This window comes from Solanum lycopersicum, chromosome 11 (assembly GCF_036512215.1).
Source record: "Solanum lycopersicum chromosome 11, SLM_r2.1".
Taxonomy (NCBI): domain Eukaryota; kingdom Viridiplantae; phylum Streptophyta; class Magnoliopsida; order Solanales; family Solanaceae; genus Solanum; species Solanum lycopersicum.
This window is the reverse complement of record NC_090810.1, coordinates 13,894,771-13,918,610: the sequence shown is the minus strand read 5'-3', so window position 1 is coordinate 13,918,610 and position 23,840 is coordinate 13,894,771. Positions and strand designations below refer to the sequence as shown.

General features: G+C 38.3%; 1 protein-coding gene across 1 annotated transcript; it reads right to left on the bottom strand.

Annotated features, from left to right (window-relative positions):
* Positions 1 to 16,839: 16,839 nt before the first annotated feature.
* LOC138339254 (uncharacterized) lies at positions 16,840 to 17,280 on the bottom strand. The gene has a single exon (XM_069290836.1). It carries the CDS (start codon positions 17,278 to 17,280, stop codon positions 16,840 to 16,842), a length of 441 nt encoding a protein of 146 aa, XP_069146937.1.
* Between the last annotated feature and the right edge of the window lie 6,560 nt (positions 17,281 to 23,840).

The window sequence follows — 23,840 nt, the reverse complement described above, 5'->3', positions numbered from 1 at the left end:
GTCTTACAAAAGTCTGTAACACTCAGCCTACTTTACACCCACGAAATTGACTAAGTATAGAAATACTTAAACATCAAAGTTAAACAACAAACAGACTTTACAGGAACTTGTCCCAACCTTTATTAATCTGTAATTAATACAAATGAAGGCTTCACGAATTAGTCTAATGCTAAAAACGCTCTGTCCAAGCCTTAGACGAATTTCCACCCTTAATAAAAATTTTGCACATGGCAGTTACATGCGGCAGTTACAAATGACACCTGTCCGACACTTGTCATCATAGGGTTCAAACTAAGTTTTCCAACAGCTATATTTCTAACAGATAAAATCTACTTCAAATTACATTCTTATCTATACGAAGTACTAATATTCTAACACTTAGAATATTTCAGGCTACATTCCAACACTTAGAATATTTCAGCCAGCTTCCAACACTTAGAATATTTTAGCTGTCCTCCAAAAAATAGTTTTATTTCAGCAATTCGAGTGAAATGCCTTTGTTCTTGCCATTGTGAAGTCTTCACAACCTTGCCTTGTCAAGCCAACAAGCTGCCTTGCCAATGCCCTTAGCCCGCATGTAAGCCTTGCATGTTCAAGCTGCCATGCAAATACCCAAGCACCTTGAACTTGTGTTGCACTATTTTGCCATCATCCATGTCAAGACCAATGCCCAAATCCTTGACATGTCTGCATGTAGGTAGAAGTAGTTTGCGGGTCTAACAGTTGGGGATTTGGTGCTTTTAGACAGTTGTGGGTTACCTTGTCTTCCGGGCAAGCTCAAGTCCAAACGGACTGGCCCTTACTTGATTACCCAAGTATTCCCTCATGGAGCAGTTGAGTTAAAAACCAAGTAGGGAGTGCGGTGGGCATACTGCATCGGTGAATGAAGTGATACATGCATACCATCTTGATGAAGACTGAGTAATCAAGTGTCCTCAGTCGTGCCGCGACGTTAAACCAGACGCTTGTTGGGAGGCAACCCAATACTTATAGTTTTTTCTTTTTAGTAATGGTAGAATTTGCTACTAATGGGTTTTAAAGTTGCAGGCACATCACCAGGAAATTCTGCAGAAATTACTCTGCAGCAGTCACTGACGGATACAGCGACGGACCGTTGCTCCTGCGCCGGACCGTCGCATGAATCCGTCATGCCGGGTAATCTTTCTGTTATTTTCAAACTAGGGCACACCCGACGGAACCAATGACGAACCGTCACAACCGAGACGGACCGTCATCGGGGAATCGTCGCGTCTTTAATGAAGCGTACCCTACCCGACACGGTTGGGTTTTTTTTTTAAAATTCATCATTTAAAACCCCCACCCTTCATTTTACCCCATTCTTTCACTCTTTCTCCCATTTCCCTCCCTTTTCAACTTTCAAAGCTCTCTTACAACCGATCATTTTCCCCAAATTCCTCAAAATTCATCATCTACTAGTCGGAGCTGCTGCTGTGAGTGTCTACTTGATTACCAAGTACCTTTCCCTCTTATTTTTCTCAAATTCTCAGGTATGTGTCTCTAATTTCTACTAATTTATATTGCATTTTTGTTTATCTATTAGTAGTAGCCTAGTTCTTCTTGATATGTTCATTCTTTATTAAATTTTGTCTGACCTAGGTTAAAAAAATCCTCGAAATTACCGTGTTAAAACCCTAGAAATAGGTGCTTTAGCATGGCTAGTTTACTAGGTATTTGGGTTAGACAAATGTAGGCCAAAACACTACCAATTCGATTTGGGTCATAGGGGATGAATGGGGCATCTACAGTTCTGTCACTGAGTTACAAAGCGAGACCCCGATGACGGACCGTCGTACCCAGGACGGACCATCATTGGGTCCGTTCCAACCGCCCTAACACCCTACTGTCCAATTTTCTCCAAGTGTCCACCAACGGCCACATGCGCGACGGAGCGTCATTCCCACGACGGTCTATCCTGCACAACTGTTCTGGTTGTCAGAGACCCTATTCCTAAGGGTCTCTCACTTTTTATAAGTGTCCTTCAACGGAAACATGTGACAGACCGTCATCCCTACGACGGTACGTCCTGCACAACCGTTCTGGTTGTTAGAGACCCTGTTCCTAAGGGTCTTTCTCTATTTTTCTAAGTTTCCTCAAATGGACAAGTACGATGGACCGTCATACCCACGACGGTCCATCCTTCATGGCCGTTATGATGGTCAGAGACACCTCTCCAAAGGGTCTCCATATTTTTTTTAAGTGTCTTCTGACGGACACCAACGACGGACCGTCGTACCTGTGACGGTTCGTCCTGCACATACCGTCACACTTGTCAGAGACTCTCCTTCAGGGTTCTCCATATAAACATAGTCTAAGTAAGACAGGAACGACACCATGACGGTCCGTCGTACTCACTACGAGCCGTCACCTGGTCCGTTGTTTTTCACTGTTACTATTGCAATGTCATTTTTTTTAATTTTGTGTGGTTTTGCTTGTCTTGTTTGCTCCTTCTAGTACGAATATTGATCCTTTACAGGTACTATCTACTATGGCACCAAAACAAGATCGAGTCTATGCACGCAGGTGATCCAAGTCTGTCGCCCCGTTTGCCCGTCTGGTCATTGGCTCTGATGATGAGCGTGACACCGAGTACTTGCCCCCAGGCACTTCAACCCCATCCTGTGCTGCACGTGCTGCAAGAGCCACACCAAAAAAGGTGGCGTCCGACGTAGTCACTGCCTTCCAGTCTGATGAGGAGCGCACACTGACCGGCACACTTTTCGGGACAACCACAAATGAAGAAATAGCATCTGGCTCCTTAGGAGTTTCATGGTCGGAGGAAGCCTCTGGATCTGCTGAGGTTCCCTCACCCGCCACCGCTGCGGCGTCGGCCTCGTCTGAAGAGGCTGACAGTTCAGAATCCACAACCGGTTCACCAGCTGGTTCTCTCACCCCAGTTACTAACCAGCCCAACCGGTGGTGTGTCGACGGGCAATTTCAAGTCTATTGACGATGCCTGAGATCCACAATCTCTTCACCAAACATCGACTGGAGTGTACACCACGTCCGTTTGGACGTTATAGTGAAGAGCTGGTCCGAGAGTTCTATGCATCCTAAGTAGCGGCTCTTCGATCACTGATTGATAGGCGGGCTACCCCCGCCAAACAGGCCCATTGGAGAAAGTCCGAGTACGTGGCGTTAAGGTTGATATCTCCTTGCCTACCATCCGCCGGTTTCTATATGGCTAGTTTGTTGATGCTAATCAGACCCCTCTCACTGCCGAGTTTGACTATCGATGGCAGATTAATAAAGATGGCCAATTCCTGCGTGAGCCATCGCTGAGAGAGACCACCAAGAGGTGGATGGCCCTGCACTTGTCCGTTGATGGAGAGGGTGCTGACTGGGTGACCGAGCCAAAGGGGGCCATCAAGAAGGCCAACCTGACTTTCACGGCGAAGTTTTTGTGGTTGATTGTCCGCCACTGCCTTTCCCCCACAGCCGCTGATAATATCGTCACATGGGATCGAGCAGTACTGATGGTGACGATGATAGTCGGGTTTAAGGTGGATTTTGCATGGCTTCTACAAGCGGTCATGCACGAGAGGGCTTTTAAGGTCACAACTTCTTACCCTGTCTCGTGCATGATATTTTCTCTATGCAGGTCCGCAGGTATGCCTATATGGCACGTTGATCAGCTCAAGACCCCTCTGGGCACTGTTGATATCGGCCTCATCAGGGATGAGGCCAATGAGTTGGCTCCACACAGAGGGCCCCTCCAGAGTTGCCTCCACTTGTTGACAATCTGGCTGATACAGTAGCACAAGCCTGCACGGCTACGCAGGCGACTTCCAGTGACATTACCCCGGCCGAGTTTATCCCGGGTAGTAGCACTGCCTCGAGCTCCTCTCGCTCAGCCCCTTTACCCGCTCTGGTCCCGCTTGCTAGGGTCCAGAAATTAGAGGCGCAAATGGCTACACTTCTGCATCATATCCAGCCTTGGATGTAAAGGTCTATTGACGAGGCAGAAGAGCGCTTGGAGTGGAGAATGGTCCAACACACAGAGCAGAAGATCGCTGAGGTTCATCAACGCTTGGATGCTTTTGAGTTACGGGTGCTAGCCCGTCCAGCCCTTCCGGTGGATTTGTCGATTCTTCAGGCTGCGGTCGACAATCTTTGCGCAGATATTGATATGATCTTAGAGGCTAGGGTGCCTGAGTCTGAGGCCCCTTCTGCAGAGCCTGCTGAAGACACAGTGATGGCGGCCCTATTCACCACTTCAGAGATTCCACCACCTCCCCCTTGAGAGCATGCAAAGAGGTGTAAAGGTCTAGAGGAGGATGAAGCTCGAGCACGGAAGAGGGAGCGCCGTGAGATGGAGGCTGTCAGGAGAGCCTCGCTTGCTGAAGAGGAGGCGCATCAGATGAGAGCAGGAGAGTTAGCTGTTGGGGCGTCTAGCTCTAGAACGGTGGAGATAGCGGGAGGCACTGCTGATAGTGCGTTGATGTTGAGGACACCACTAAGGGTGTCCATATTACAGAGGTAGTGGGTTCCAGGGAACCAGACCCACCAGCTTGCTGATCGTCGGCGCTTTGCGCCCCAGGTTTGCTTTACCTACCACTCTAGCATTTCAATTTTTTTATGCATTGGGGACAATTGCATGTCTTTTTGTTGGGGTGGGGTAAATGGAAAGTGAGTGCTAGGGGGAAGTCTGAGTAGCCCTATTCACTATCCTCTTTTGGGGGTTTTCTTGCCTGTTTTCTATTTCCCCAAGAGACTAGAGCCGTCAATATTGGCTAGGCCTGTTAGGCCAGCCTGGCCTAACCCGGGATTTAGTAGGGTTGGGCTAAGATTTTTGGAGCCCGTTTAAGAAAAGGGCTTTTTAGCCCGACTTGAATAAGTCTGTTGATTTGTGGGGCTTGAGAAATATAGATAGGGCCGGCCCGTAGGCTAATATAAATTAATTTAAAAATATAATATAATATCAAAACTTAAAATTAAAGAGAGTCCAAACTAAAAACAATTAAGTAAATATTTCTATTTAGATATTTATATTTTTTCTTGGAAAAATACTTAATAAATACTATAAAGATAATTTTATGGGATAATTTTAGAGACCTCTCTCCAAGTTTCGCTCTATAACACGGATCTCCATGTGGTTTACGATATTATGTCTACCTCCCTTATTTCCATTTACTTCTAACAATTTTATAAAATTATTTAAAATAAATATAAATTAATTTAGATTTAATAATTTTACCCTTTTTACATTAGTTCCTTTATATTAATAAATATTATATAAAGAATAATTTATTTAACAAATATTTTAAAAATAAATCAGCACAAATACATATTTTTTATCAAACAATGATCAAAGTCTTCATTCAAGCTGACTCACCATTTCACCAAATATTAAATCTTCATATCCATTTCATCTTTATCAATAAATGTAGATTTTTTCCCTAAAATAACCCATCATTTTCCATCAACAATTTCTTCAAATAAAAGATAAAAATGAACACCTCAAAAGAAAAAGTCGATAAGAACAATGAAATTTTGTCTAGTTAAACATTTTCACGAGCAAAGAAGAAATATGATCCAACGAATAGAGATAAATCATTGAATATTAGATCTAAACTTGTATATATAAGGGTAAAATTATCAAATTTAAATTAATTTATATTTACTTTAAATAGATTTAAAGAATGGTTACAAGAAAATAGAGATAAGGGAAATGGACATAACATCGTAAACCTCAAGGGAGGTGAGTGTTATAGAGCAAAACCTGGAGGGAGGTCTTCGAAATTATCCCTAATTTTATTTTTTGATTTGATTAACAAGTAGTAACATTAGCATCAAATAATTTTATTTTGTGATATTTATGATAATATTTTAAAATTATGATTTTTAACTTAATTTAATAATTTTTTAAAAAGTGGGCTGGCCCGGCAAGCGTGTAGCCCGCATACTTGTGGGTTGGGCCGACTGTTTTCTGGACCATGCCAAAAATGGCTAGCCGTAAAATGTCAAAGCCTGTATGAGTTTGCCCGGATTGGGTGGGCTAGCCCATATTGACAGCTCTACAAGAGACTGATTACTTTTTCTGTTGAACCGACATGTCTATATCTTGTGTACATAGTTTAATTCTAGAGCATGATGGCTAAATGATATCCTGATAAAATGGAAAATGATGCATGACTAGGCATAGTAATTGATAAATGTGTGGCTCTAAGCATGACATAGAGGTATACCACTGCATGACCCTAAGTCTAAAACTCGAACTAGGTGTCTGATAATCTGGTAGAGTGATAAGATTTCAAGTGAGTGTGAGGAAGATTTGAATAGTCCACTATTTGTACTGAGCTAGAACTTGCCTGGTTAGTCCTGCTAAAAGTAAGGTGTAATAAACGATTAGAAAAGGATCATAGGCCCTTATTCATTATAGCCCATTTTTAGCCTAAATAAAACAAAACCAAATGAAATTTATCCTTCTTTGATCCAAATGATTTGAGCTTAAATTAGACCTTTCTTTTTAACCCCAACTGATCTTTTCTAGGAATAATGTGTTGGCCCTGGTCCCTCCTTGGACATGTGCACCTCAGCTTATGCCAAAAGCATAAGTTGAGGGTGGCTAATGCACTAAACATCCTTTATGGCCTGACCCACCTTTGGGTATTGTGTACTTTGACTCATGGCAAAGCCATGAGTTGAGGGTGGCTATTATGAGGAATGCTCTGGAAAGTGGGGTTGAAAGAACAAAGAGAGAGAAAGAACAAAAGTAAAGTGACTCAAGAATTAGTTGAAAGAAAAGTAAAAAAAAATACAAAAAATACAAGCAAGAGAAGAAGAGAGTCACTTACAAAAATGAAGAAAAAAGGGAAAATAGCAAGGTGAAAGAATATGGGAAGCTGGCAAAATAAAATGATAAAAAATGGTATGTTTAGCCGATATGTCTAGGAGTGATAAAAGTCACTAAAGTATATCTAAATATACCCTACCTGACCATGAGCCTGTGTTACAATCTAAGAAAGTCCTATCGTGATCCTAAGGGTTGTATAGCGAACTTAAAGCAGTGAAAATAAGGGCAAGCTTATGGAAATAGTTATGAATGAGTGTGAATTTGTTCTGAGAGTGAGTGTTGAAAAGAAATCCTTATACTGAAACTGAAATCATTGTGTGAAAAATGAGGATTTTGTTTTGAAGTGAGGACAGTAGTTGCAGTACAAGAAATATTAGCACCTCGGTGAGAAACTGAAGAAGATAGGCGTTTGTGCATGGTGAGTCTGTGTCATGGTCTGATTCCACATAATTCAAGCCTAATAGTGATAGCATGCATAAATATGGTGAGATTAATCAGGATTGATAGCCAAATGATTACAAAGGATAAAACATGGATACTATTGTACAAAGATTTTGTATTGAGTCATAGTGCGTCGCTTGAGGACAAACAATGAATTTAAGTTGAGGGTGTTGATATATTGTGGTTTCACGGTATTATTAATACTTTTTCCTTAAGTTTAGTGTGTCCAAAAGCCTTTTTGTGCTAATTTTTATATAAGTTTCTCCGTATTTGCAGGAAATCTATCCAAAGATAAATGCAAAGCTTTTTGAGCGAAGAAATGCAGAAGAGACCACCTACGGAGCTTGTGACGGTCCTTCATGCTCGTGACGGTCCTTAGGTGGCAGCGTAGTGCAACTGCTGAAGGAAGATAGGGAAGTCTGACCAAGTGTGGGGTTAGGGAAAGCGTGACGGACCGTCGTATCCATTACGGACCGTCCTGCAGGTTCGTCAAAAAGTTCAGAGAAGTAGTCCAGTACCCATATTCCAAGAGTTCAAGTCTTTTGAAACGGAGACACTTGACGGACCGTTATGCCTGTGACGATCCGTCATACCTGCCGTCGAGGGTAATGAAGAGAGCAACAGAAGAAATTGCATCAAGTATTGGACAACGGATTCCACGACGGTCTATTGTGACCACGATGATCCGTCGCGATGTCCGTCGATCCAGCAGCGTTTTGACAGATTTCCAGCAAATAGAGTCCTTATGTAATTAGGTTTTTATTTTTTTTATAAATAGTTGGAAAAACCTCATTTTGAGGTTAGACTCTGGATTATTTGGTTAGACCCTTTATTATTGTTAAACTCTTGATTATTTTTTTAGACCTTTTGTGAGATTCTTGATTATTTTGAGATTCTTGTAATTGATTGTTGGTGATTTTTGTTGATTAATCAAGCGAACTTTTGGATTTTACTCTATCTCATTGAAGTAAGTACATGATTCTTATACCATATATTTGAATATTGTGATTAAGACTATGGGTAACTAAACTCCATAACTAGGGTTGTGGGAACCATAGACAAATAATGAGGTAAAACCTAACTAAAATAACAATTCTAGAATAGTGTCTTGCATGTATTGATAATTCTTTCGTGTAGAAGTCTTTTTAATGGATGATCAACGTTAAAACTCGCCTTAATGCTACTTGTTGGACCAAGGAGGTAGATAATAGGAAAAGAATTATCAACATAGATTTAGTGTATACTATCTAATAGGCTAGTATTGATATCTACGAGGTAATAACTTAGTCAAATATTTAAAACGGTGCTTAATAGGAGGTAAAGATAAGGGTAAGGATAGCAACACACGTATACGGACCAAGGTGCGGAGTGAAATTTTCTAGATGTCGGATCAAGGATTTAGAAATACATAACTTATCACTTTGCATGCAACATACTAGGAAAGAATTGTTATAGTTAGACTTATCAAGTTATGAACCAGTGGGGAAAACGTAAACCCTAGTTACTTTCATTAATTGATTAAACTCCAACATTTAAAGCTGTTAAGTGTCTCTTTTAATTTTGCTAGTTATTTTGATTTATTTAGAAATAGAAACCCCCCTTTTATCATTATTGCTTTCCAAGGAAGTAATTGACTGAACAATAATAATAATAGATTGAAGTTAAGTCTAAACTATTTTCCTCGTGGGAACGATCCCAACCTTACTAGTTGTGTTATTTACTAGACACGACCGCTTTACTTCTTATTTGAGAAGTAAGTTTGAGCGTATCATAGCTCCAACTCATAACCACATTGCCCACTCTCTAGGAGATTCTATAAGGTCCAGTATGGCGGGGACTAAGTTTCCCTTCTTACCAAACCTCATAACTCCTTATACGGTTGAAACCTTAAGATAAATCCAATCATTGACCTCAAACTCTAGTGGATTTGTCCTAACGACTGTGTAGGACTTTTGGAGACTTTGTGTTGTCTTCAACCTTTCTTGAATCACTTTCACCTTCTCCATAGCTTACTGAAATAAATGTGGTTCTGTTAGCCCTGCTTCACCAACTTTGAACCACCCAATAGGAGATTTGTACCTTCTCCAATAAAGAGCTTCATATGGGGCCATTTGGATCCTCGAATCATAACTCTTGTAATAAGCGAACTCAATAAGAGGTATACGATTTTCCCCATTTCCCTTGAAGTATATCATACAAGATCTCAACATATATTCTAATGTATGGATGGTACTCTCTGCTTGTCCATCTATATTAGGATGAAAAGAAGTACTCAACTTTGCCTTTGAAATAGTGGAGACAGGAACTCCATGAAATCTTACTACTTCTTGAAGGCACAACTTAGCATAATCCTCGACCGAATATGTAGTCTTTACTGGCAAGAAATAGGTCGACTTTGTCATTCGATCGACAATCACCCAAATAGAATCATGTTGCCTTTGAGATCTTTGAAAGCCTGCGTTGAATTACATAACAATCATCTCCTACTTCAATTCCGGAAGTTTGATATTCTGAGCTAAACCTCCGGGCCTTTGGTGACATCAACCAATCAATATATTTCACTTATGAATGGTTCATAAGACAAGAATATATGCGAAGCTTCTCCTTAGTTTATCACCCTTATATATCTCCTTCTGATGCATACATCCATCAATTCAATTCAATAAATCGAAGGAGAAGATTCTTATTTTAGAAAAATTGTCGTTGTATTGTAATATTTATTACAAGATTAACGTATTTCTCTTACTTTGGTAACTTTATATTTTTAGTTATTCCTTTTGAATTTATCATTCATAATAAATATTTGCCTTAAATACACGTATATAGACACATGCAACTAGTGGTGTACAATATCAAACTGAAAATGAATCAAACAGAAGATCGAGTCAAATAACAAAAAATCTTATTTGTGGTTTGGTTTGATTTTATTTTATTTGATTTGGTATTGAAATAAAATCCAAGTATACTTTTTTGATTTGATTTCAACTAAAAAAGAAGTCAACCTGAGACCAAATCAACCCGACAATATATATATAATTTTAAAAAGTTATTTTTACATAAAATTAGGGGGTGTCAAGTGAGCTGGTTGAGTTGAAATTGAATATATTAAAATGGGTTGAAATAGAAATCGAGTTGGGTCTTCACTTGCCGAAGTTTACTTTGGGTTCAAATGTGTTGATTTGGGTCTTGATCCGCCCTTATTTACCCGATTAATCTCAATAATTCTAACATAATGATATCTAACTTTTATAATCACAATGCGAATTTCAGCTCAAGTTTTTTTAGAAAAAACAACAAATGGAAAGGTAAATCCTAAAAGATGTTGAATAGATAATAATTATACCTTTATTATAAGAATGTATCCTAGTAAAGATATCTAAAATAGTTGAAACTGGAAATTAAATTGGACTCAATTGAGAATTCTAAAAATAGGTTATGCTTGACTGAGTTGAGATTGAACCCAATTAAAATTATCTTTAGCCCAACCCTTATAATTCTTGACGGGTTACTTATGTGTGTGTTTTTTACCCTCCACCCCCCCCCCCCCAAGGAAATCTCACCCCTTTTGCTTCCTTGGTGACTCTAATTTACAACCTTCATGTTGGAAGTAAGGGAGTTGGAAGTGAGGGGTGCTTACCATCCGAGCAGCTCCCTCTACATAAAAGTATTGACTTCTATATAATTTCTAAATATCACTTCTAATTTTTCATAGTTTTTATCATCTAATATATTTTTTAATTTTTGAGATTTAGAATTTTGAATAGTGAAGTAAAAGTTATAATCAATTGATATATGTAACTCTAATAAAGCACAATTCCAAATTAACTAAACACTAGTCCTAACAAAATAAATAAATAAATTAAGTCAAAAATAAAATGAAATAATGTTGAATATTTATACTTTAGTTTTACATTGATTTAGACATTTACATTACATAACCTAATTTTAATTTTTATTTAATTCTAATCATGTAATTAATTCTTTTTAGACTTATTTTAGCATGAGTACTTTGAAATTATAATAATCATTTTCATAATGACTTATTAATTTGAAAATTTTATTTTATGTGATATTATTATTATTATTTTTGAATATTTTAGTGTCATCACACAACTCATAATTTGTGTTATTTTGTTAAATAACACCTAAGATAGTTGTATTATTCTTGGATTAAAAAAATATCTGGAGGACAAGTTAAACATATACTTGTATGAACATTTTACCAAAAAATAAAAAAATCAAGGTTTATTAGTATCGTTTAATTTACTAATTAAAAAGTTAAACACAAATGATTTTATTTAATATTTAAAAAATTGAACCACCCCGAAAAATTGTAAAGTAAAAAAAACCCTAATTTTATTAATTTCATTTATAAATTCAAAAGTTTTACACAAATAATTTAAGTTGATATTTAAAAGGGATAATTCACAAGTACCCCCCTCAAACTATGCCCCAAATTCCAGAAACACACTTATACAATACTAAGGTCCTATTACCCCCTTAACTTATTTTATATATAATTTTCTACCCTCTTTGCCTTACGTGGCACTATCTTGTGGGCTCAGTGTGTGTTGACATTTTTTTTTCAAACTAGTGTCACGTAGGCCCTTATAAAATAAGTTCAGAAAATTATTATAAAATAAGTTCAGGGGGGTAATAGGACCATAGTACAATATAAGTGTGTCTCTGAGATTTCGAGCATAGGTTGAGAGGGTTCTTATGCATTTTCTCTATTCAAAATGAATTAATCTAATTATCATGTACCACTAGATATTGTTATCTCAGAAATAGTGAGATATTCTTATCTTTGAAAGAGTGTTGAATTGCTGCATTGATCTCTTAAAATACAACACTTACTATATGACACAACTACCATAAAATGGGTATTTGCTTAGTGAAAAAGAGTCAATGATGATTTATATGTCAACTAGTATTTGAAATATCTTTTTAACACTTCCTATTTGATAAATTTTAACAACTTAATTTTCCCCTGTCTCTTTTGTTTCTAAAATTCGAATTGAAACTACAATAGAATTTTGAAGTTTATCAAATCACCAAATTATAATTACGAAATATCTATTCCAATTTAGGATCAAATAATCAAAATAAATTATCTAATTTATTTAAATAACACATATAATCTACCATATATATATGGAGCTGATCGAGCAAACCAAGCTTTTGTGATAAAATATAATGGCATTATAATAACATAAGAATAACAAATTGAGAAGAGATGACAAATATGGAAGAACATATATCGCATAATCATTCATATGTATTAATTGTTTAATTTAATTAGAGATTAAAATGGATGTAGACACAATTCAATTAGTTGTAGTTATTTTTGTGAGTGTTTTAATTGTAATTATACTCGTGGATGTTTTAAATTAAATAAAAAAGAGGAGAAGCACCATAGAATTATTTTGAAATATAAAACTTAAGAAAAAGAGGGTAAAAGGAAAATACTTTATAATATATTGCTTACACTGAGTTATTAAAGATAAATAACCTAATGACTACTATGAGAAACTTTCTAAAATGGACAAATCAAGAACTATGAGAGATACCAAAAAAGGAAACGGTGTGTGTATATATATACACACACTGATAGGTAAGAAACTAATTCCAGAGATATATTGTTGTGTGAGTAAAACACAATGGAGAAGAAGAGAGGACTGATAGAAGAGAATTTTTTATTGACTGAAAAAAAAACTGCAATGCAGTCATTCTTATATATAAAAACATAGTAAACGTTAAGCTAATATATAGTAACTATCCAACAAGATTTTCTCCTAAAAACTAGGTAACAACCCACGTTTAAACTAGTTCCTAAAGACTAGGACAAACAAAACAGATACGAATTTATTTTCTAACAGAACTCTAATTTACTAAACTGAATTATTAAAACTAACACCCTCCCTTAAACTGAAAACTCTCAAGCTTCAGTTTAACTTCAGCTTCTTGAACTCTTCCATTATGTTGATGCCCATCAACCTCCTCAGCTTTTGGAAAGGGAGAGACCTGAGAGGTTCAGTAAAAATGTCCGTCAACTGATCTTCACTTCGGTAGTACTGCAGCTCTACTGTTCCTTCGTTATTGAGATCTCGTAGGAAATAATACTTCACATCAATGTGCTTGCTTCTTCCATGTAGAACAGGATTTTTCGATAGCTTAATGGCAAAGTTGTTATCGCAGAAAATTATAGTTGCTCCTTTTTGTTTGAATCGTAGTTCTTCAAGAATTTTCCTCAACCAAATAGCTTGACAAGCACAGGCTGTAGCAGCAACAAATTCTGCTTCAATATCGATAAAGTGACAATTTTTTGCTTCCTGGAAGACCATGAAATAGCCCCTGTGCCTAGCACAAAAACATAACCTGAAGTGCTCTTTCTGTCGTCTTGATCACCTGCATAATCGCTGTCAACAAAACCAATCAAATTAGATTTTTCACCCTTCTTGTAGAACAAACCGAAATCCTTAGTTCTTTGTAAGAAGCGAAGGATTCTCTTGGCAGCTAGCAGGTGAATTTCTGTCGGGCTCTCCATATACCTGCTTATAAGACTTACACCATACATGATGTCGGGCCTTGTGGCAGTAAGATACATCAAATTACCTACAATTTGCCTGTAGAGTGTGTTGTCTACCTTAGCTCCTCTTCCAGCTTTGTTTAGCTTCAGGCCAAACTCAACTGGAGTATCGGCGGAATTGCAATTCTTCATCTTGAATCGGTTTAAAATTTCCCGCACATATTTCTTTTGGGAAACAAATATACCATCATCAGATTGCACTACTTCAAAACCAAGAAAATAATGCATCTTACCAAGATCAGACATCTCGAATTCATCCATCATAGATTTCTTAAAATCAGAAAACCTGGCACTATCATTCCCGACAAATATAAGATCATCAACATATAAACACACAATGAGCATTTTCCCAAATTCTCCAATTTTAACAAAAAGAGAGTGCTCATATGGACATTTCAGGAAACCAACTTTTCGAAAGTAAGCCTCAATGCGACTATACCAAGCTCGTGGAGCTTGTTTTAGTCCATAGAGAGCCTTTTTCAACTTGTATACCTTATGCTCATCTCCAATTTTAATATAACCAGAAGGTTGTTCAATAAATACCTCTTCCTCCAAGTATCCATGTAGGAAAGCTGATTTGACATCCAATTGAAAGATTGACCACGAATTTTGTGCCGCCAAGGCAATTACCATTCTAATGGTGTCATGCCTTGCGACTGGAGCAAACACTTCAGTGTAGTCCACACCATGCTCCTGCTTGTATCCCTTAGCCACCAATCGCGCCTTATACTTGTCAATTTCACCATCTTCTTTCAATTTTGTCTTATAGACCCACTTGACACCAATGGTTTTCTGCCCCTTCGGAAGATCTGATAACTCCCAGGTTCCATTTCTTTCAATAGCATCAATCTCATCATCCATAGCTTTCCTCCATTTCTCCTCTTTGACAGCATTCTCAAAAGTTGTAGGATCGCAATCTGCAAACAATGCAAAATGGGAAACATCTTCATTAACATCAATTCCTGTTACCTTGTAATCCGTCATCCATGCGGGCCTTCTACGAGCACGACGAAGAGGCTGTTCAGCTGCATCAGTCTCTTCTAAAGTTGCTGGTACAGTTTCAGCAATTGGTGAAATTTCAGCAACAGCTGGTAGAATTCCAGCAGCTGTAGAAGCTGAATTCTCTGCACTTTCAGGCATCGCAGCTACTTCTTCGGCTCCAATATCAAACACAATTGGAGTAGACTTCTCCATACTCTATTCCCAAGTGTTTTCTTCATCAAAAATGACATCTTTGCTGGTCACAACTTTTTTTGTCAAAGGATTGAACAACTTGTATGCCTTGGATGTGTCGCTAACACCAATAAAAACACATCTCTCACCTATATCGTCAAGCTTCTTTCTTTTTGCTTCTGGGACATGTGCATAAGCAATGGACCCAAAAATTTTAAAGTGGTCTACTGCCGGTTTCCTTCCGCTCCAAGCTTCCTCAGGTGTAACATCTCGAAGAGCAAAAGTGGGACATCTATTCAAGATGTGAATGCTCCAATTCACTGCTTCTGGCCAAAATTCCTTTGGAACTCTTCCTCGAGCTAGCAAGCTACGAACCATATTGAGAATGGTTCTGTTCTTTCTCTCTGCCACACCGTTTTGTTGCGGTGTATATGCTGTTGTGAGCTCTTTCCGAATGCCACTAGTCTTACAAAAATCAACAAATACCTTAGAGCAATATTCTTCTCCGCGATCTGTTCGAAGGTTCTTAACAGTTCTTCCAGTCTCATTCTCCATGTGAGCTTTGAAGATTTTAAATACATTAAAGGCCTCCGACTTTTATTGCAGAATATACACCCAAGTCTTCCTGGAATAATCATCAATAAAAGTAATAAAATACTTTTTACCTCCATTCGAGATCGGTGTTATTAGCCCGCAAATATCTGAGTGTACCAACCCCAATACCTCTTTGGCTCTCCACGACTTACTTTTTGGAAACTGAGAACGATGTTGTTTGCCAACAACACATTCTTCACACACTTGGGAGGGAACAACAATTTCAGGAAGCCCCGTCACCATACTCTTCCTTTGAAGGATCTTCAAGCCACCAAAGTTCAAGTGACCATATCGAAAATGCCACAACCATGATGGGTTTTTCACTTCTGCCATAGAGCAAGAATGAACATTTTCAATCTTCAAAGGAAACAACCTATTTTGACTCATTTTCACAATAGCAATAATTCCTTTGGAAGAATAAGAAATTTCACATGCACCATTCCTTAAGATGATGACATATCCTTTTTCTAACAGTTGACCGACACTCAGCAAATTGCTTTTCAAAGCTGGAACATAGAACACATTAGATATGATCTCCACACACCCATTTTTGGTTCTAAAATTTATATTACCCTTTCCCATCACATTCACAGTAGATAGATCACCAAAACTAACTGTCTATCGGAAGCTTTCATTTAAATAAGTAAAGAAGACTTACTTCCAGTCATGTGGTTACTACAACCAGTATCCACATACCAAAGAGCTTGTTGGTCAGGCTCTTTTTCAACATGAACTGCCATTAACAAAGTTTCTCCTTCTTTGTTCTCAACGAAATTTGACTTCTCTTGTTTCTCATCAGGCAGCCTAGTATAACATTCAGAACGATAATGACTAAATTTATGACAACGATAACATTCTACCTTGGATTTATCGAAATCCCTTCCTCTGCCTTACCGTAGTCATTACCTCTAAAATTTCCGCAGCCTTCTTTGTTGCCTCCGTCTCTATTTCCACGATCTGCTCTTCCTCTTCCTCTTCCTCTACCTCTACCCCTTCCTCTAGAATTGGAAGAAATAAAAGTAGAAGCCTTTAAGGCCTGCTCCTCAGAAGCTGAATTTTGATTCATCTTCTGTTCATGTACCAATAAAGAGCTTTGCAATTCATCAAGCGATAACTCATCTATATCTTTTGACTCCTCAATTGAGCAAACAACATAATCATACTTCGGCGTTAAAGAGCGCAATATCTTTTCAACAATTGTGACATCGTTCATCTTCTCTCCATGGTATCACATTTTGTTGCTAGTCTCCATCGTTCTAGCACAGTAACTCATTACAGACTCTCCTTCCTTCATCTGCAAAGTCTCAAAATCCCTTCTTAAGGCTTGAAGTTGTGCGCGCTTCACTCTAGCAGTACCTTGATATTTCTTTCTCATGGAGTCCCATATATCCTTGGAAGTTTCTTTACAAAGAATAGTTTCCAAGATAGGACGTTCAATAGCCTGAAAGAGGTAATTTTTTGCCTTCAAATCTTTCAACTTTCTTGCTTCGAACTCCATCTTTTGAGCATTCGTCAAAGCCTCGACTTCCGTTGGAGCGTTGATGCCATCCTCGATAATTTGCCAATACTCTTTTGACCGTAAAAAATTTTCCATCAGCATACTCCAATGGTCATAATGACCATCAAAACGAGGAATGGCTGCTTGCACGAAGTTGTTCTCTGAAGCCATAAACTCACAATATCTCTCTTTGTTTTCTTTTTGAAACTAACCTGCAGCTCTGATGCCACTGATAGGTAAGAAACTAATTCCAGAGATATATTGTTGTGTGAGTAAAACACAATGGAGAAGAAGAGAGGACTGATAGAAGAGAATTTTTTATTGACTGAAAAAAAACTGTAATGCAGTCATTCTTATATATAAAAACATAGTAAACGTTAAGCTAATATATAGTAACTATCCAACAAGATTTTCTCCTAAAAACGAGGTAACAACCCACGTTTAAACTACTTCCTAAAGACTAGGACAAACAAAACAGATAAGAATTTATTTTCTAACAGAACTCTAATTTACTAAACTGAATTATTAAAACTAACAACACACGTCTACCAAACACATGATAAGAGAAGGTCTTAATTGGATGATTTTGTTTGTTGGAATGTACACAGTATCTTTTCACCAGATTGCGATGAAATGATCATACCACTTTGCTAAACTTCACTCCAATTAATTTTTTTTAACTTATCAATGAACTCATAAGACAAAACTACGCGAGAGGTTTCTCCTTCTTTTATTAGTTTTATCCATTATCCTTTTGATGTTGACATTATTTCTTTAACAAACGATTCAATTCAATAAAAGGGGAAATATTTTTTTGGTTGAGAAGATTTGTCTTTCTCTTGTACTATATTTATAACAAGTATTGCATGGGTATCTTTTAACTTTGTTAATTTCATAAATTTATCTTCTTTTTATAAAAAGATTTTCTACCACAATTAATGTTTGCCTTTTTAAACTTATGTTTACAGTTATGTTTCACGACATGGTTTTTTGAATTAACTTAAAATTTTGTCAAACCCAAAACTATTTTTAAGTCTTTTTATTGCGTGACCTATTTTTAAGGCAGTTTTTGATTTTTTAAAGTACTTGACAAATATAAAAAATAACTTATAATAAGTCAAAAATGTGTTAAAATAACTTAGGAGCTGTTTGGCAAGGTTAAAATTACGTGAAATAAGTTTTAGAAAATCAAGGTTTATTGGTTTGGTTTGATTTATTAATTTAAAAATTTGAAACAAATAATTTGGTTTGATATTTGAAAAAATTGGAACCAACTCGAAAAAATACTATGTTGAAAACCCCCAATTCTATTAATTTGATTTATAAATTTAAAATTTTAACATAAATAGTTTAATTTGATATTTAAAAAATCTTAATCGATCCAATCATTTGCACCCACGTACAACAATTGATATTCTTATATTAAATAGAGTGTTCGATTCATGCTTTAAACTTTTAAAATACAACACTTACTAAAAGTAGGTAACTGCTCGTAAAATATGAGTCAATGATGATTGATACAATCAACTAGCATTTGAAACATTTTTTCAACACTAACTATTTGATAAATTTTTTCAACACTCAATTTTCCATAATATCGTTTGTTTCTTAAATTCAAATAGGAACTACAGTAGAATTTTGATGTTTATCAAGTCACCAAACTATAATTACGAAATATATTCTACCCCAATTTAACATAAAATTCATAAAATAAATTGGCTAATTTACTGAGGGAGCAAACCAAGTTTTGTAATAAAATATAAAGACACTATGATAATATAAAAATAACAAATTTGAGGAGAGATTGATACGCTCAAATTTACTTCTCAAATAAGAAGTAAAGCGGTCGTATCAAGTAAATAACCCAACTAGTGAGGTTGGGATCGTTCCCACGAGGAAAATAGTTTAGACTTAAGTTTAACCTATTATTACTATTGTTCAGTCAATTACTTCCTTGGAAAGTAAAAACAATAAAAGGGGGGTTTCTATTTCTAAATGAATGAAAATTACTACCAAAATTGAAAGAGACACTTAACAACTTTGAGTGTTGGAATTTAATCAATTTATCAAAGTAACTAGGTTTTACGTGTTCCGCATATGTTCCTAACTTGATAATTCTAACTATAACAATTCTTTCCTAGTATCTTGCATGCAAAGTGATAAGTTAAGTATTTCTAAATCCTTGGTCCGGCATCTGAAAAATTTCACTCCGCACCTTGGTCCGGCTACGTGTGTTGCTATCCTAACCCTTATCTTTACCTCATATTAAGCATCGTATTCGATATTTGACTAATTATTACCTCGTACCAATCAATACTAGCCTATTAGATAGTATACACTAATCTATGTTGATAATGCTTTTCCTATTATCTACCTCCTTGGTCCGCAAGTAGCATTAAGGCGAGTTCTAACGTTGGTCATCCGTTAAAAAGACTTCTAAGCGAAAGAATTATTAATACATGCAAGACACTATTCTAGAATTGTTATTTTAGTTAGTTTTTATCTCATTATTTGCCTATGGTTCCCACAACCCTAGTTATGGAGTTTAGTTACTCATAGTCATAATCACAATATTCAAAAATATATTAGATAAGAATTTATGTACTTACTTCAATGAGAAAGAGTAAAATCTCAAAGTTCACTTGATTAATCAGCAAAAATCACCCACAATCTATGATAAAAGTCTCAAGATAATCAATAATCTCTCGAAGAGTCTACAAATTAATCAAGAGTCTAACACTAATACACAGTCTAACAATGCAGAGTCTAACAATACGGAGTCTAACAATACCGAGTCTAACCTCAAAAACAAGGTTTTTAGAACTATTTATAGAAAATAAAAACCTAATTAAACAAGGACTCTATTTGCTAAAATCTGTCAAAACGCGGCTGGGTCAACGGACCTCGCGACGGATCGTCGTGGTCACGACGGACCGTCATGGAATTTATTGTCCCATACTTGTGCGATTTCTTCTGCTGATCTCTTCATTACCCTCGACGACAAGTATGACTGACCATCATAGGCACAATGGTCCGTCGAGGGTCTTCGTTCCAAAACACTTAAACTCTATGAATATGGGTACTGGGATTACTTCTCTGAACTTCATGACGAACCTACAGGACGGACTGTCATAGACACGATGGACCATCATGGACTCCATAACCCCACACTTGGTCAGACATCCCCATCTTCCTTCACCATCTGCACTACGCTGCCACCTACGGACCGTCACAAGCACGACGGACCGTCGCAAGCTCCGTAGGTGGTCTCTTCTACATTTCTTCGCTCAAAATCTCCTCATTCATCTTTGGATATATTTCTTGCAAATAAAGAGCAACTTATAAAAAAATTAGAACAAAAAGGCTTTTGGACACACTAAACTTAAGGAAAAAGTATTAATAATACCATGAAACCATAGTATATCAACACCCTCAACTTTAATTCGTTGTTTGTCCTCAAGCGACGTACTATGACTCAATACAAAATCTTTGTATAATAGTATCCATGTATTATCCTTTGCAATCATTTGGCTATCAATCCCAATTAATCTCATCATATATATGCATGCTATCATTATTAGGCTTGAATTATGTGGGATCAAAACATGACACAGACTCACTATGCACTAACACCTATCCTCTTCAATTTCTCACCGAGGTGCTAACAATGCCGGTATTGCAACTAGTATCCTCACTGTAAAACAAAATTTTCATTTTTCACACAATGATTTCAGTTTGAGTATAAGAATTACTTTTCAACACTCGCTCTCAGAACAAAGTCACACTCATTCAAACCTATTTCCATAAGCTTGCCCTTATTTTCACTGCCTTAAGTTCGCTATACAACCCTTAGCATCACGATAGGAATTTCTTAGCTTGTAAAATAGGCTCAGGGTCAGGTAGGGTATATTTAGGTATACTTTAGTGACTTTTTGCCCTCCTTGACATATCGGCTAAATCTACCACTTCCTATCATTTTATCTCGCCCAGTTTCTCATATTCTTTTACCTTGCTATTTTCTCTTCTTTTTTCATTTGTGTAAGTGACTCTCTTATTTTCTTGCTTGTATTTCTTGTATATTTTTATTTTTCTTTACTTTTATTTCAACTAATTCTTGAGTCACTTTACTTTTGTTCTTTCTTTATGTTTGTTCTTTCAACCCCACTTTCCAGAGCATTCCTCATAATAGTCACCCTCAACTCATGGCTTTGCCATGAATAAAGGTACACAATACCCAAAGTTGGGTCAGGGCCATAAAAAAGGTTGTTTACTGCATTATCCACCCTCAACTTATGCTTTTGGCAAAAACTGAGGTGCACATGTCCAAGGAGGGAACAGGGCCAACACATTGTTCCTAGAAAAGATCAATTGGGGTGAAAAAGAAAGGTCTATTTTAAGCTCAGATCGTTTGGATCAAAGAAGGATAAATTTCATTTGGTTTTCTTTTATTTAGGATAGAAATGGGCTATATTGAATAAGGGCCTATGATCCTTTCCTAATTGTCTATTAAAGCTTACTTTCAGCAGGACTAACCAGGCAAGTTCTAGCTCAGTACCAATAGTGGACTATTCAAATCTTCCTCACACTCTCTTGACATCTCATCACTATACCAGATTATCAGGCACCTAGTTCGTATTTTAGACATAGGGTAATGCAATGGTGTACCTCTATGTCATGCTTAGAGCCACATATTTATCAGTTAATATGCCTAGTCGTGCATCATTTTCCAATTTACCAGGATATCATTTTAGCCATCATGCTCCAGAATTAAACTATGTACAAAAGATATAGACATGCTGGTTCAACAGAAAAAGTAATCAGTCTTTTGGGGAAAAAGAACACAGACAAGAAAACCCCAAAAGAGGATAGTGAATTGGGCTACTCAGACTTCACCGTAATACTCACTTTCCATTTACCCCACCCCCTACAAGAAAAACATGCAATTGTCCCCAATGCATAGAAAATTTAAATACTAGAGTGGTAGGTGAAGCAAACCTGTGGCGCAAAGAGCCGTAGATAATCAAGTTGGTGGGTCTGGTTCCCCGGAACCCACGTCCTCTGCAATCTGGAAACCCTCAGTAGTGTCCTCAGCAACAACCACACTATCAGCAGTGCCTTCCGCTATCTCCACCGTTCGGGAGTTAGACGCCCCAGCCGCTAACTCTCTTGCTCTCATCTGGTGCGCCGCCTCCTCAGCAAGTGAGGCTCTCCTCATAGCCTCCATCTCACGGCGCTCCTTCTTCCATGCTCGCGCCTTGTCCTCTGCTATACTCCTACGCCTCTTGGCATGCTCTCGAGGGGGAAGTGGTGGAATCTCTGAGATGGCGAATGGGGCCGCCAATACTGTGTGTTCAGTAGGCTCGACAGAAGGGGCCTCAGACTCACGCACCCTAGCCTCTAAGATCGTGTCGATATCTGCGCGAAGACTGTCAACCGCAGCCTGAAGAGTCGACATATCCACCGAAGGGGCTGGCCGGGCTAGCACCCGCAACTCAAAGGCGTCCAAGCATCGGTGAACCTCAGCGATCTTCCGCTCTGTATGCTGGACCATTTTCCGCTCCAGGCGCTCTTCTGTCTCGGTAATGGACCTCTGCATCCACGACTGGATATGATGCAGAAGTTTAGCCATTTGCGCCTCTAATTTTTGGACCCTAGCAAGCGGGAACAACGCGGGTAGAGGGGCTGTAGGAGAGGAGCTTGGAGCAGTGCTACTACCCGGGATAGACTCGACCAGGGTAGTGTCAGTGGACGCCACTTGTGTAGCCGTGCGGGCCTGGGCTACTGTATCAGCAAGAATGTCAGCAAGTGGGGGCAGCTCTGGACGGCGCCCTCTGCGTGTAGCCAACTTATTGGCCTCATCTCTGATAAGGCCGACATCAACCAAGCCCTCGGGGTCTTGAGCTGATCTACGTGCCATATATGCACACCTGCGGACCTGCAGAGAGAAAAGATCATGCACGGGAAAGGGTAAGTAGTTGTGACCTTGAAAGCCCTCTTGTGCATGACTGCTTGTAGAAGCCACGCGAAATCCACCTCGAACCCGGCTATCATCGCCGTCATCAATACTGCTCGATCCCATGTAACGATATTATCAGCGGCTGTGGAGGAAAGGTAGTGGCGGACAATCAGCCACATGAACTTCGCCGTGAAAGTTAGGTTGGCCTTCTTGATGGTCCCCTTTGGCTCGGTCTCCCAGTCGGCACCCTCTCCATCAACTGATAGGTGCAAGGCCATCCACCTCTTGGTGGTCTCTCTCAGCGATGGCTCGCGCAAGAACTGGCCATCTTTAACCAGCTGCCATCGGTAGTCAAACTCGGCAGTGAGAGAGGTTCGAGTAGCATCAACACCCTCGCCGTATAGATACCGGCAGATGGCAGGCAGGGAAAAGTCGACCTGCATGCCCTGTACTCGGACCTGCTCCAGTGGGGCCTGTTTGACAGGGGCAGCCCGTCTCTCAATCTATGATCGAAAAGTCTCTACGTAGGATGCGTAGAACTCTAGGACCATTTCTTCACTATAACGTTCCAATGGACGTGCTGTCCACTCCAGACGATGCCTGGTGAAGAGATTGTGGATCTCAGGCATCGTTGGGAGACTCCCTGTAAGGACCCGCCGCTCCAATATGAGTGTTCGAGTCATAACTCCTTTGTCAGTCAAGAACTTGGCGTCGGAGTAGACTTGAAATTGCTCGTCGGCACACCACCGGTTGGGCTGGTCAGTAGCTGGGGTGG

What these genes read in the sequence shown, in the direction of transcription:
- LOC138339254 (XM_069290836.1), bottom strand. Translation starts at nt 17,280, where the DNA reads ATGGCTTCAGAGAACAACTTCGTGCAAGCAGCCATTCCTCGTTTTGAT.